Here is a 14,679-nt window from a genome sequence, read left to right as displayed (position 1 = left end):
GCTTACAATTGTGAAGATGCAAAAGTATGGGGGGGCTGCACTATATTTGGGCTAACTGAAAAGGTGATGTGAGAAGGTCCCTGTGGCCTTACAGCATTAAATGCCCATTAACCCTCCCTTGCCACCATATGAAGGGTATTTTTCTTTAGACAGCTTCATGCCACCGTTCTTTACATCGTGCCAAGCCCACTCTGGTCCTCCGTTTCGCCTGCTTCCTGAGGGCTGTGGCTTTCTCACAGCAGTCCTTGAAGGCTTTTCTGCATTCTGGGGAGCCAGCCACCTTTGTTAGCCTTTTTGCACAAGAAAACTTCATGGGATTTAATTTCATGCCATCTTGACAGCATTTGTGTAGATCAGTGTTTCGATATTTGCTGGCTGCAATATAATTAAAGCCTAGAATTAGTGCTGTGGAAGCAGTAATAAGTGTAAAGGCATTTATCTTGCTCATTCCTATCATTCTTGCAGTTAAAGTTAGTTTTATTGCAAAATTCTACCTTCAGCTGGATACCTGTTCTCCATCCTAAAACCAGTGCACGAACACAGGAGGAAAGCACGGGTCTTATGGCATCCTAAATAGTCTGTTCTAAACTTTCTTATCAAATTCAGACTGTGAATTAAAAATGCCTCCTTGGAAGACTGGAATTAATTATCTTAATACAAATAACCATTACAAAATTCTCATTCTTGAATAAAGAGATCTATTTAAAAAGTAAGGAAGACCTCAGCTTCAAGCCTTCATGTCCTCTGGCAAAAAAATTATGAATTTGTGTAAAATTTTAATATTTTTAAAAAAATCAGACCAAATATCTCTCTTCTCTTAACTAGAGCACAAAGCACTGAAGCTGGCATAACTTCAAAGAAGAGTGTCAAGAAACAAAAACAGGATCTATAAAACATTTTCTGGATATACAAAAAATTTTGGAAAACTTAAAACCGTGACTCATTCCATGACATATCTAGTAGAAGTATTTCACATTTGAGATTATAAAATGATGCAATAGTTCCCATTTGCAGACAGGCCACTCTGGTTTTGGTTTTCAGGTTGTTTTGATAGAGGATGCACCAGATCACACAGCATAGTATAAATACTTGAGCTAGGTTCTGGCACTTAACACGAGAACTGGGACTATGAATATGTTGGTATCCTTTATCGTCATTTTACTTCTTTTCCTCTAGACCCCAGCCAGTTCCCTTTGCCACCTCCCTACCCCCCTGTTTAGGCCTTTCAGGACATCCAGATGAGCAGACATACCAATTCCTGACATTTCCTTCTGGAAATCAAAAGATCTCTTCTGCCTTCTGGTAGCCTGGAGGCATTTATAGTCTGGAAAAGTTAAACAGAAGAGCTTAGTCATGATATTATGACATTAACAGCCTGATCATTTGGATCACTCAAGAAAGACCCATCTTAGGAGCCATCTCATTCACGGAAGATCCACAATTTGCCAAGTTACCTTCTTAACCAACTGCTGCTCGTCCCAGCTGAGCTGTGCACAAAAGGACCAGCAGCCATGATCTGGGCTATATCTGAGCTGTCAGTACTCAGTAGACAAACAGAAGGGAAATCCACAGGAAAGGAGATCTTACAACATCACAACAAAAAAGTTTTTGATTTCTAAGAAATTGGCCTTCCCAGATAAACAGTTGTCCTGTGCAAACATAAAAAGTAAAAGGGAGATTACACTTACCTTCCCGAGCATTTGATTTAATTGTATCTGATATAAAGGCCAGACCAACATCAGTAAAAACTTGAACATTATCTGCACCACCACCAGCAGAACATCCAAGATCATATGAATTCATAGCACTAAATACCTGCCAATTAAAATAGCATAGATGGACTGTACATACTTGCAAAAATTGCTTTCTTTTGTTTTTTTTAATCTAAATTTAAAAAATTCTTGTATCCTTTGACCCACAGAAGTAAGAAAAACTGATTGTACAAGCTGCATTTGGAAACTGAGATAAAAGCTAAGAGATGCTTTATTTGGGAAATGCTTTCAAGTAATGCTTTTTTAATTTACAAACTTGTTTGCTGCAACATGGAAATCCCCATCTTAAATACATCATTAATCTTAAATAGATCCTAAATTGCAAAACCAAAAACATCTTCAAGTTTAGCAAAGCTGTGATTAAGCCATTAATAGCTGTTAATTACATTTTGATCCTCTCATTAATCACGGAAAATTTTGTTTGATTAGTAGATATGATATTTTCCTGTTACAGATATCTTACTTTTTTGACTGTAAGCTTATTTTTCTTGTTCAGAATAAAAACTGCTTTATCAACCGCAGCTAAAGCAACTGTTCCTGCATGATCCGTTTCAATCAGTAAATTGATGTTGTCTGTTGGTTCGTATCTCTCGCGTTCTGTTCTTACTTTAATCTAAATAGAAAAGATTGAAACAAAAAATATCACATTTGTTCATAAAAAACAAAGACTCTTTTGACAGGGAATACTGTCAGCTGAGACTGTCAGCAGTTAGAGGCTGGGTGGGCAGTTTTGCAGCATTTTTGCCTGGGATCAGCCTTTTGGAAGATATAGGTACAGATTTCTCCCACTGGCGGACAAAGTGGGGGTTTAAAAGAAGTATCTGTGCAGGAAGTCAGGCATTGCCTTTCAATGACATCTAAGAACCAATGGGAATTAAAAGTATGTGTAGGGTGTTTGCTGAACTAGCGCCATCAACATAGTTTTGTTATTTTCGGGTGGAAACAAAATTGCCATGAAATACAGCAAAAGACTGATGAGTGTACAAAATTGACTGAAAACAGTCAATAACAGTAGCATCTCCTTTTCACCTCACACTTGAATTTTTCAACATGACCGGTTTCAGATCTAGTGCATATCTGATACAGACACTTCTGTGATTTAGGAGGAAGTAGCCATGATGGTTATGAAATGAATAGGGAATTATTAATAGAAATGTCAACTTAAATGTAACTGGATTCTGTCATCTTCATATGAATGAAGAATTGGCTTGGGGGTAAAGATGGACAATTTTTCTTGAAATATTTTTTCCCAATGGATTATCAAGTTCTTTTTCTAAACCAAACATTTTCTTGGGAAAAAAATAAAAAAGCTGGCACTTTTCAGCAGTTGTGTTTCATGCTATTGGGAAGAATGCTCTTGTCTTATTTTACTCATTTTATTTTATGGTACCAAAAAGGAGGAGGAGGAAGGTGAAAGAAAGGCTTGAAGGGACTCCTATTTTGTCCTTTGATATTTTTCTACTGTGAAGTGGGGTTTTTTAAGTGCTTTTGTTGAAGTGGTATATAGTCACAGGAAATTACATTTAGTGGGAATGAAAAAACTTGAAGAATTACTTCAAATTGCTTTGCTTTCTTTCATTTGACACATCTCACCACAAAAAGACAAAGTTATAAAGAGATTCTGCCCCTGAATGATTCTATTGTTTGCAAGAGGATTTCTAATATACGGACACTTGAAGAAGGAGATTTATCTCTTTGAAACTATATTTTTCATCTCTTTGAGCACAACCTGTAGTATGGAAGAAGGCTATCCTTGCCATATCTTTTAGCAAGAACCCTGACGACTCCTCTTTTCAATAAAAATGAAATATCTTTCACATTTTAACCCCAGGTGTACGCTTGCTTTGCTGATACCCCATGATTTTGTTTTTATTTTGGATTACAGTAACAGAAGCTGCTTGCTTTGAAAGTACCTTTCCTTCGCAAACATCCATAACATCCACCCATACAGAATCAGCGACAATCTCTTGACGGCCCTTGTTCGCGATGAAGTAATACGCTAAAAAGCGAAAGGCAGGCACCATCTTCTCAGTGATTTTAAGGTTTATTATTATATTTGAGGAGGGGACCCTTCCCAACAGCTCGACTTGTCCCCTTGCCACAACCTGTAAGGCAGAAATGAACACAAATCAAATATTGTGAAAACACAGTAGACTGGGCATTACATTACATTGTATATAAATACATATATAGAATTTTCTGAGGCTGTTTCTCTTTAAAATTTATTTTTTTCTAATGGCACTTATTAGTTTTAATTCCCAACCTGCATATCAGTTGCCTGGAGGAGACCAGCACACAATGCCTCTAGCACAGGAGTGTGGTGGTAAGCCTTTGCTGTGCCCCATGTTTAAGCACAAATCTAACACCCTCCACTCAGTCTTGCAGCTTGGAAAGGGGGGTCCTAGATGGCAGTCTTAATTTTGTCTTTTAAAATAACAGGTCATTATGCTCAGGGAGGTATCATCAGCTTTATTTAATCTGTAATCAGTACTGAATCTTTCAGGTGGTATGGAAGGGTTGGAGCACCCCAAAAGTATTTTTGAGGATAAAGTGTCAGAGATTGGCTCTTAGTTGATTTCAGCTCATCTTTGTCTGTCTAATTAATTTCTTCCCCATAAAACTGATGCAGCTTTCCTAAATGCATAATGAGTAAGCTTCAAGAAGAAACAGAAACATGCTGCAACCTGGTCTGAAATCTCCATTGCCTTAATTTATGTGACTGAAGTTGGAGAGAGAACCACACCATTGGGCTTCAGCAGTGTCTGCCACCCTCCCTGCCCAGCACTGTGCTTTCCCGGAGCCTAGTAGCAGCAATTCCAGCCCTACGCTAAGTCATCCAATGAAAATAACCTCTCAAACATGAATTTAACTCCTAGGGATACCATTATTCCAAGGTATCAGATCCCTATTAAAAATAAATCAGAACTGGTGCCTGTGATGCTTATCATCCTGGGAAATATAAGCTTCCAAGGGAAAATAGGACAAAGAGAGGGAGAAGGGGGATAAACACAATTGACGTTCGACAGATTAACTCCTGGAATGTATCCATGATCACATTTGTCTTCTTCAGCAAAATAAATATTTTGCATTCCTCTTTCGAGGCTGAGCAGGATTGTTTAATTGCTTTTCCATGCATAGAATTGTTTTTCAGCTAAAGTTTCAGGATGTTATTGAGGGCCATAACTGCCAATGATCCTTCATCATTGGAGATGACAGTGACCTGTCTGTTAACTAACATCAGGTGCAGGTAATATGGAGCCATGCTAATATAAAAATCACATATTATTCATGAAATGAACAAGAGTTAACCATAAAAGGCATTTTCTGAGATAATAAAAGTCCCCTAGAATATGCCTAGGATTTCTGGTTGCAGGGAATCTTATGTATGATACGTACTTTGGTATGATCTACCCACAACAAGATGGCCAGTGCTGTAATCATTGGAAAAAAAAAGGTATTTATGGCAATCAGACCAATACCCATTATATTTAATATTGGCTTATTATGAGGAAAGAATACAGATTGGAAGGAGTGGGAAAGAATTGGATCTAGATTAAGAGACATCAAATTGTTATATATATCACAGTAGTTACATATCTAGGATTTTACCTTTCAAGGCCATCAGTATAATATCTTTCAAAAATATCCACATAATTATGCAGACAAACGTTACCTCATATGGACCTATTTGTTCTAGACTGTAGAAGAAATCACAGAATAAAATTTGTACTTGATGTGTCCTTCTTTAGAAGAAAAAAATCACAAAGATTTTTATATCACATACTCTTATAAAAACAAGAGAATCATAGTTTTTGGAAGGGACCTGTGGAAATCTCTCATCCATCTGCCTGCTCTAGGACGAGTAATCATTACCAGTGTAAGACAAGGTCTAGTTGGCTGTTGAATGGTTCTCAGTGTGGCAATTCCCTAAGTGCTCTGGGGAACCTCTTCCAGTATTGCATTGTTCACCAGTGAAAAGTTTTTTTCTAAAATGAACCTTACAGGCCATAATTTGTAGCCTATATTCTTGTTATATTGCATGGCACCACCTAGGAAAGTTTGTCTCCATTATAGTTGTAATCCCTCTTCAAGAAATTTTAGGTTGCTATTAAGTCACTCTTAGCCTCTTAACCAAACTGAATAAGTCTGGTCCCTCAGCCTGTCTTGATGGGGTCAGGCGTGCTAGGACAATGGTTATCTCAGTCGCTCTTTGTTGGATTTCCTCCAGTTTCCTACGTATTAGCAACTAGATAGATGCATGATTTCTAAAATAAACTATTGATATGCTACTATTCTGTTTACCATATAATAGAAATAGTCAATCTTTCCACTGCCAGATTGATGAATATCATTCAAGGTGATATGTAAGTTATCTCCAGGTGTCACGACAGTATGTGGGATGCTGATGCTGAGGTAGTTTGAGGTAGGAGACTGGTATCTTTCAGCTCGGATGCTAGCTTCAGGTGATTCTAATTTTTCTTTTCCCTCTTCAGCCTTTACCTGTCAGGAAAGAAAAGGACAGAGAGAGTGAAGTGTCCCTCAGGAGACAACATAGAGTGTCATCCTTAATTCTTATCTTGCGAGGTTGTTCAGAAAATTGCTGGGAAATGATATGAGTCACAGCTGAGACCTCACTAGCAGGATCTGGAATCAAAAAATAAGATTTTAATTACTTAATTACTTTATTCTCTTTTGTCTCTTGCTGTATTTGCACTTGATATTTTTCAGGGTTGGCTTTTTCCGAGTAAGAATCAACATCTTAAAATCACAAGATTATTTTGTACTTTGACAGCTTATTTCCCTTTTTGTATTGTGCACATGATTGAAACCTCTGAATGTTCGGATGTAGCCTACTGTCTGTATGTTCAGTACCATTTCCTTCACCATTTTCTCATGCTGATATTCCTTACAGTCCCATTCCCATCCTTCCTAACTGGAAAATGAACATCTGAACCCCCCCAAAAGCACCACTACCATGGATGTATGTACTCCTACAGCTCCAGCGTACGAGAGTGTCCTTCACTTCAGTGAGACATCCCTTAGGCCCCTGGTGTCTCTAACATATCTTACACAATCTGGGCAAAGCTCTGCAGATGGTGTAAGCAATCACGTTCCACCCTCTGTGCTAATGTAATGAAAACTGATTATCTTCATTGTCATTTGCAATTGTCTTATGAGCTGCCCTCAGTAGTATATTTTTAAGCACAGATATTTGGCTTCTCTTTACCATTATTTGGAGCATCTGAGCATCTCCAGGGATGTTGAATGTAAAGGGGATTAGACCCTCTTTATTAGAAAGTGCAGTCTTCTTCATTGGGGGTTTTCCAGGCGAGGTAACGGTGGTAGTGACAGGTAGAGAGGCAGCAGGAGAACCATCAACCAAAGTGACAGATGCCTATTAGTAAAATATGATTTTCTGTTACTTCAAGGAAATGCCTGGGTTTAAAAAAAATGCCCACAAATAAGAACCAATTATTTTTATAAACGGAGAAGGAATACAAACATGTACACATTAATGTATGAAAATTTGAGCTTTGAGTGAAGGGGGCAGCAATTAATTCAGTCTGGGCTTGAGATAGGATAAAAATCTGTGAACACAGATTAAGAGCTGCCTCAGATTTCACTTATCATCTATTAGATTTCAGTTTATCCCAGAAGTACATGTCTTTAATTATTACAAGACAAATTTCTAACTTTAAATCTTTGTAGAAAACTTTGTAGAAAAACTTGGTGTGAAGTTTCATAACTAAAAAACTTAAATGTGTTTTTTAAGAAAAACCAATAATCTGTTTTACTTTTCAGAATTTTAATTTGATATGGCATTAATCTGATAAAACATTGTTATTTTAATCTCTCTATATGGAAGTGAGGAAGAGACTACTGCCTTGTAGTGCATCAATGCACAGATGACTTACAGAACAGAAACACAGTTTTTCTGGCTTCAGTTTCCCCACTCAGGCTCAACATGTATAGAAATGAGACAAACCAGACACAGAAGCAGTAGTTCTGTACTGAGCCTGTTCCTGAAGGTCTCTGTCCTATAGAGCTCCCACTGGATCAGTCAGGATTTTATAAACAGGGCAGATATACATCCCTTGCTATGAAGGCGAAAGGACACAGATGGCTAAATACTACATACCACAACAGAGAAGGGGGCTCCAGGCACGAAATAATTTTTGGTGTTAGACAGATCAACAACATAAGGAGATTTTACAAACTTCACATTGCTGAGTTCCTCTTCCCTCATCTCACCACCTGTTAATATCAAACAGCATGAATTGCTCTGCGAGCAATAGCTATGTACTTGCATATTACTAGAGAATCCATAACTTCTGTTTTCAAAATTAACTTCAATTTTAGCAGCATATCTAAAGAAAACTTAAATGTGATCCCTCCTCAAAGAACTTCAGTCCTGTGAAGAGGAAGATATGGGTACAGGTGGAAGGGGAATACAACCAGAGAGAGGCTGGTGCATTGGAAGTACAATGTGTGAGGTGGTCCAACAAGCCAGCACTAGCAGGCGTGTGCCTCAACAGCTCAGACACAGAGATCTGCAAAGAGATTTATTAGTCATAACATAAAAATTCCTCTCTAACACATCTATTGGAACAAGGTGCCTGCAATCACAGAGTTCACTGGTACCACAGGAACTCCTGCGGCCATATACCTTTCTTTCCTAACTGTCACAGCCTTGTTCCCGGAGGAAGGTTACATCAAAGTCCAACATAAAAGTCACTCAGAGTCAGTAGGGGAGTTTCAAACTGAGATCTCTACTTTTCTGAAAGAGGTTGATTTTTTTTTTTGGTATTTGGGTTTTTTTGGTTTTTTTTTTAATTTTTGCCTACTGGTGAGACCATATATTACCTTAAATCATCCTCTGCAACTTTATACCTACAAGACAGCTTGAGCATCTGCTTCCCATCTAAAATTCTTCTAGCTAAACCATTCATTCTTCTATTTAACTTCTAATTAAACCACTCATTCTTATAGGCAACTTCTAATTAAATCACTACCCATAACCACTTCTAAAAAAGTTATACATCTTGCTTTAAAGTAAGTGCATTTAAAGACATCCTTATTTCCCCATTTAACACTTCAAGGCTGAGAAGTGCCAGTAAAGCCCACCAGCCTTGCTCTGTGGTGCAAATAATTAATGCTAAACCCATGAAACACATAAATGTTAACAAGTCTGTTTGCGAGGGAAAGCGGAAGCATGAACAGCATGATACAGACCACACTACACCACAAGATACTATGTCTGTCATGCTGGTGTGGTAGCAGGAGGTCTTTCAGCCCTTTTTGCTCTTGTAGTAGATGTTGCAGCAGTAGTGGATGTAAGTACATACAGTAGATTATACCAAAGAACTACACAGTAGTAGTACACTAGACTTAACTTTAGAATTTTAAGGAATCCTAATTATTAATTAGGGTTTAATTAATATTTTGGGATTCTAGCAATTCTAAACTAAGTAACTAGACTTCTATAGCCAATGGGAACAGATATCTAGATCACAGTTCATCCTACCTATAATCTGTACTGACTTATATAAAGTGCCTGAACATCAAGCTCTGACTAGATACTTTATTTCTGATGTCTAAAATAAAATGGATCAATCTCCCTATAAAGAACAGGAAAAATCTTGCTCATGTTGGGAAGGTCGGCCTCATCTCAGATTCAGCTTCAGAAGTCAGCGCTGAAGTTGCAGCTCTCACATTAGCCTCTTAAGACTAAGAGTAACACTTGCTACAACCCCAATAACCCACTGACCATTGCATCCAGTTCAATTCAGTGCTCACTTAAGGGTAGCCCTAAAATATCTGGAGGCCTAATCAATGCAGTTAGCACTGCTGTGGGAAATACCTACACAAATCCCTTGTAATGATTACGTAATGTAATGATAAATAAATGATATTTATCTCTCCCCTAGGAAAACAAAACCAAATAGCCACTGAAAAAATTCTGGATGAGCATGCTCCAGGCCCATGTCCCAGATGAGAAGCCAGAGCAATCTATTTGGACTATATTGTATTTGTGCATATGCCAAATATAAGAGCCTGATAAAACTGTTGTGAGGCATAAGAAGACAAGCAGGAATTACAAGGGCTACATCTTCTTCTGTATCTCACTATGGCTGTAGTACACATGCCTCAACTTTAGACCAATAGCTTAGTCAACTAAGGTACAAAGCAAACTAAGATACCAAGCCCAACCAGTAACTTTGTACGCATGTAATAAGTACACATGGCTGAGACAATTGCTCAAACAAGATCTCAGAAGGAGTAATTTATTTGCATTCATACAGATGTCTGGTGCCACTTCAGAAGAACTAGGTTATCTTAGATACCCCCACAGGGCTGTTTAATACAGGACAGACCCCATAGGAAAGCACCTGCAGGAGACTTGAGTACTGCTGGAGCAGCAGTGGAGAACCACACGGAATTGCATAGGGCATTTAAAGTTGTACTGGACACTAGTGTTCAGATAAGTGAATCCCACCTGAGATAAGTTTGTACACAGAAGAGGGTCAGCATGCACTATAGCATAAGCAAGCTTTGTGGTGAAGATTGGATCAGTGGGACAAGGTTTCCTGAGTGAAGGATTCCACTAGAGAAACATCAATGTAAATACTACAGATTGTATCAGCCAAGGCATAGCATACTTACTTGCAGTTTCTACAGTGGTAACAGCAACATATAAATGAAACCCTTCCAGAGTGGAAATACTCTTTCTTAATTTCTCTTCCAGAAGCGTTGTGTTTAAAGTAACTTTTCCTTTTCCATCTTGAATCTAAAACAAAAGTAGGAAAAAAAAAGTTACAGCCCTTGCTGGTTTGTTGTCATTAAATTTAAAATTTGTTGCTTGTGGTATGACTACAGTATTACAGGGATCTATATTTCAGTGATTTCTGACAATATTCAACTCACTTAGGATAAATAAAAATAGTTCCAGTGGACTCCAGTACTCACTGATAGCTGTTGTTCCAAGCCTGGAATGAAGACTTTCTTCTCATTTTCATCAATTATGCCAAATCGCACATATGCAGCACCTTGAATCCCTTTCCCATAAGAGTGTCTTTGGCAGGAAGAAAAATAAGGAAGTGAATCATTACATTAATTCAAAGCAAGCATAAAATCAAACTATTAATTTTATGCTGAAATAAAATGGGGATATTTGTAGGCATCTCACCTATAGGTAATAACCTGGAACCAGAAAACCAGAAACACTTGCTGATAACACAAACGTGAAGACTTTTACTGGTCTGCATATAAAGTGGTGATTTCAAGTGCAGGCACACACATGGAGTAAATCACACTGGCAGAATCTCTTAGGGATACATCATGCCTTTTAAAGGGAGCAAAGAAGGTATCCAGTCTATTTGGCTTGAATTAACAGTTAATACCTTTGTATGAGACACATCATGAGCAGACCATTTAAAATAGCTGGTCAGAGAGTTGTCCTATGGAACCGTAAAATGTCTTTGATACTTCTGAAGACCTCCAGAGACAGATCCTACCTGCTGAAATTTTAATGCTTGTTTTAAGCAGAGTAAGCATCCTCCAGCCCATGTCTTTCCTGTGTATTTAGGCAGATGTCATTTTCCTGCAGCACAGCGTGTAATACACTACATGAGACCTGTCATTGCCTAGGTGATGTCTTTTGCTTACCCAAATCCTCCTTCATCTCACTTCTGCAAGGGCTTATTTTTGTTTAAACAAAGCCTCTTTCAAATTGACGTGATCAGCAGCTCTGAAACTGAGAGACAGTTCTTATGAAACTGCTTAAAACGCCAGAACTAATAACTGCAGGAAACAACAGTCAATATACCCAATAACTGTTCATTACATGCATGGCCAGTTCAGAGAAATAAGTTCAATTATCAGGAACTCCATATGTTAATTTTGATGGAAGTCATGCAGGTCTGTATAGCACAGCTAAAACTTTTTCCGATAGAAAAAACCCAATGTACAGTTATTCAACCTGATTTTTCCTCTTAAATAATTATGATGTTAATGATTAAAGTGAAATTGCACAGTTCATAAACTCAAAATTGACTGCTGCAATAACATAAGGAGAATATTTTGGAAGGGATTAAAATATTAATGCCAGTTTTCTGATATCATTTCATATCACTGTGTTGAGTGATCATGAGTAAAGATAATCATTCAATAGAACCAAACAAAGAATTGAAGGTAAGCAAGAGGAGATGAGGAAAGTTGAGTTCATTTAGCCAAGAAAATGAGATGGAAACAGAGTTCGGTCTGCTCTGGGGAAAGAAAGGATTAGCACAGTCAAGGTGAAGAGTTCAAGGATGGCGAACAGAAGACCTACAGGGTACAAAGTGACCAGGGATTAATTTAGACCAGAAATAAAACCTGCTAGGCCTGGGTGGGATGGAGGATAAATCTTCTACTTGGATACACTGCCTAGGTCCATGCAGCAAATATAATGACTGCACCCTGCTTGGACCAGGTGAATTAAATTAAATTAAATTAAACTAAATTAAATGGAATTAAATTAAATTAAGTGAGCACAGTGCTGTCTTGGAGGCTGTGGTTGACTGGCCCAGCCCAGCCCAGCCCAGCCCATGCCCACTTTACTAAATCCTCAGCCTTCCACAGCAAGATGGCCACAAGCAGACCTGGAGTGAACTTTGGTCCATGCTTCCTCCCGAATTGTTTCCAGGATTTGTTTGGGGAGTGCTGTACGGATGACTCTGAGTCTGTGCTGTGCACCAGTCAAATTGTCAGCAGGCAAGGTCTGAGGCTCATGACTTTTCCTGGAACTGTTTAACTTATTACCCATTGTCTATATTCAAATGTAGACAATGGTCCTACTATATGAGAATAATTCATCTAATATAATTTCCTAATTTAAGGAAAGCATCTAAGAAATAATATATCAAAAGATATTAAATGATGTTGCAACAGAATGATAATAATTTGTTTGCTGTTTTCAGTTTGGAGGGCTTTCCAGAGTCAAACACAAGATGAAATACAAATGGTCATGCTAGTGATGATATTTCAGACACATGCACTGGTATAGTTCAATGCTAATATTTAATACCTATTTAACTAAAAGTTACTGTAAAGCAGATCAGTTATAAGGTTAGTTACTGTTAGTGCTTAACACAGTCATGAACTTTGGTTGAACAGGCCAGGCTTTTTTATTCTTATCTGTATATTATATCAGCAATTCCTACACCCTGATTTTTCTCCCTTCTGTACTAAATGTCTCCTCTCTGCCATCCCATCAGCTACCGAGATAGACGTGAAATATCCAATAGTGACTTATCAATAAGACATTCTTATGCTATTCAACAACATGTATATTTGTAAAAGGCAACATTCCAAAGAGCTAAGCCTAGGGAACATAATCAAATACCTTGAGAGAGTTATACAAGTAATTCTGTAGAATTAGTAAGTTGTTGGAATCTAACTTCACTATCAAAACATCTCCCAACAATGTCACATGTCTTTCTCTCTCTCTCTCTTATTAAAAAATAATTGCAAACCGTTAATGGTCAAAATCCTAAAAGTGAATGGATAAAATAAGCTTTACAAACTTAAAAAGTGAATACTGATTTTTTTAATAAAACACACAGGGTTTGATTTCTACTCTGTTTGGTATCATTACTGTAGAGAAATATTGCCCACTGTTTAACACTAAATACATTTAAAAACACTAGCTACAATAACTCTGTGTGATCCTCTTTGTGGTTTTGCATTAAAGAATCTTAAGGAACACCGTGACTCAACCTCAAAAGTCATGAGGTGCTCAATTATATTTTAAGGAGCTATTCTTAGTGAAGGTCTGACACTATTTGCTGATACTTTGTGTTCAACTCTCTGCTGAAGCATCAAAATTGCTTTGAAATAAATCTGAGCTTTTGTCTAGATAGGGAGACATAAAAATAACTACTTCAGTGTTATTATAAAATGCAGAGTACCTTATTTCAGAAGATATAATTCTTCCATATCTACTATCCAATATGTTTGGCAGTATCTTAAAACTCTACTTCACTTGATAGTATTTGCTGAAGCTATTTTCTGATCTTTAAAGACATACAAAATTAGTAATACTTCAAAGAAAAGAAAATATAACTTGAGCAAAAAGGTGGTCAGTTTCCTCACTCCTCTGAAACTCAAAACATTTCTCCCAGCTACAAGAGAAAGCCAGTTGCCTCCAGCTACTTGTTCTCATTTCATAAAATCTATTTCTCTTCAGAAAAAAAAGCCCAACCAAACAAAAACCCAAAGACTGTTCAAGTTCTAATTTAGTCACCACGGGGCCACTAATTCAGATCTCTATCTTTTCATGCAGAGGGTTTTTGACTTCAGAAAACATAAACTCCTGTTTAAGTGCACTATTAAGTTTGATTTTGCCAATTTCTAGTATATTTTTTTGTGAAGGAACTTCACACACTTTTTCATTACTATGATACCATTTTCATACCAAGATTGTTTGTTTGCTTTGAGTCATCTTTAAAACAGAATTAAAATCTATCTGTAAATTAAATTTATAACATCTGAACTAATGCTACAATGAATCACTTCACTTAAAAGACTGGCACAGATCCTGGGTTTCAAACCTCATATAAATATATCCTACCAAAGTTATCAACTCTAGTTGCATGAGTGGCAAGTTCAGTGAAAAGGAGACACATCTCTGAGTCTCCAGAGAATTATTTTATTTCTCCCTCCATCTTCCCAGTGTGCAAGTCAGCAAGATGTATCTAGTCATTTTGGATTCCAGCTAAGTGGTAAATAAAGAAATAACATTATCCTAAGAGGCAGTCATTTAATATTTCCATTCCCATGAACTTGTAAATTCAGCAACCAAGAAGATTTGATATATGTTGATGAGCCACTATTGGATCATAAAGCAAATTCAGGTCTGTCAGTGTGG

General features: G+C 37.5%; 1 protein-coding gene across 1 annotated transcript in view; it reads right to left on the bottom strand.

Moving 5' to 3' along the window:
• LOC104066164 (complement C4) overlaps nt 1-14,679 on the bottom strand; it is a 58,945-nt gene that overhangs the window by 25,181 nt on the left and 19,085 nt on the right. The window contains exons 9-18 of the mRNA XM_009568736.2: nt 10,740-10,845; nt 10,437-10,560; nt 7,912-8,027; nt 7,000-7,167; nt 6,075-6,272; nt 3,686-3,877; nt 2,236-2,385; nt 1,689-1,815; nt 1,253-1,324; nt 175-375 (exon numbers count right to left, since the gene is read on the bottom strand). Coding sequence (XP_009567031.2) covers nt 175-375; nt 1,253-1,324; nt 1,689-1,815; nt 2,236-2,385; nt 3,686-3,877; nt 6,075-6,272; nt 7,000-7,167; nt 7,912-8,027; nt 10,437-10,560; nt 10,740-10,845 — 1,454 coding nt within the window. The remainder of the gene's footprint in view (nt 1-174; nt 376-1,252; nt 1,325-1,688; nt 1,816-2,235; nt 2,386-3,685; nt 3,878-6,074; nt 6,273-6,999; nt 7,168-7,911; nt 8,028-10,436; nt 10,561-10,739; nt 10,846-14,679) is intronic.

This window comes from Cuculus canorus, chromosome 1 (assembly GCF_017976375.1).
Source record: "Cuculus canorus isolate bCucCan1 chromosome 1, bCucCan1.pri, whole genome shotgun sequence".
NCBI lineage: Eukaryota > Metazoa > Chordata > Aves > Cuculiformes > Cuculidae > Cuculus > Cuculus canorus.
This window is presented reverse-complemented; position numbering and strand designations above follow the sequence as displayed.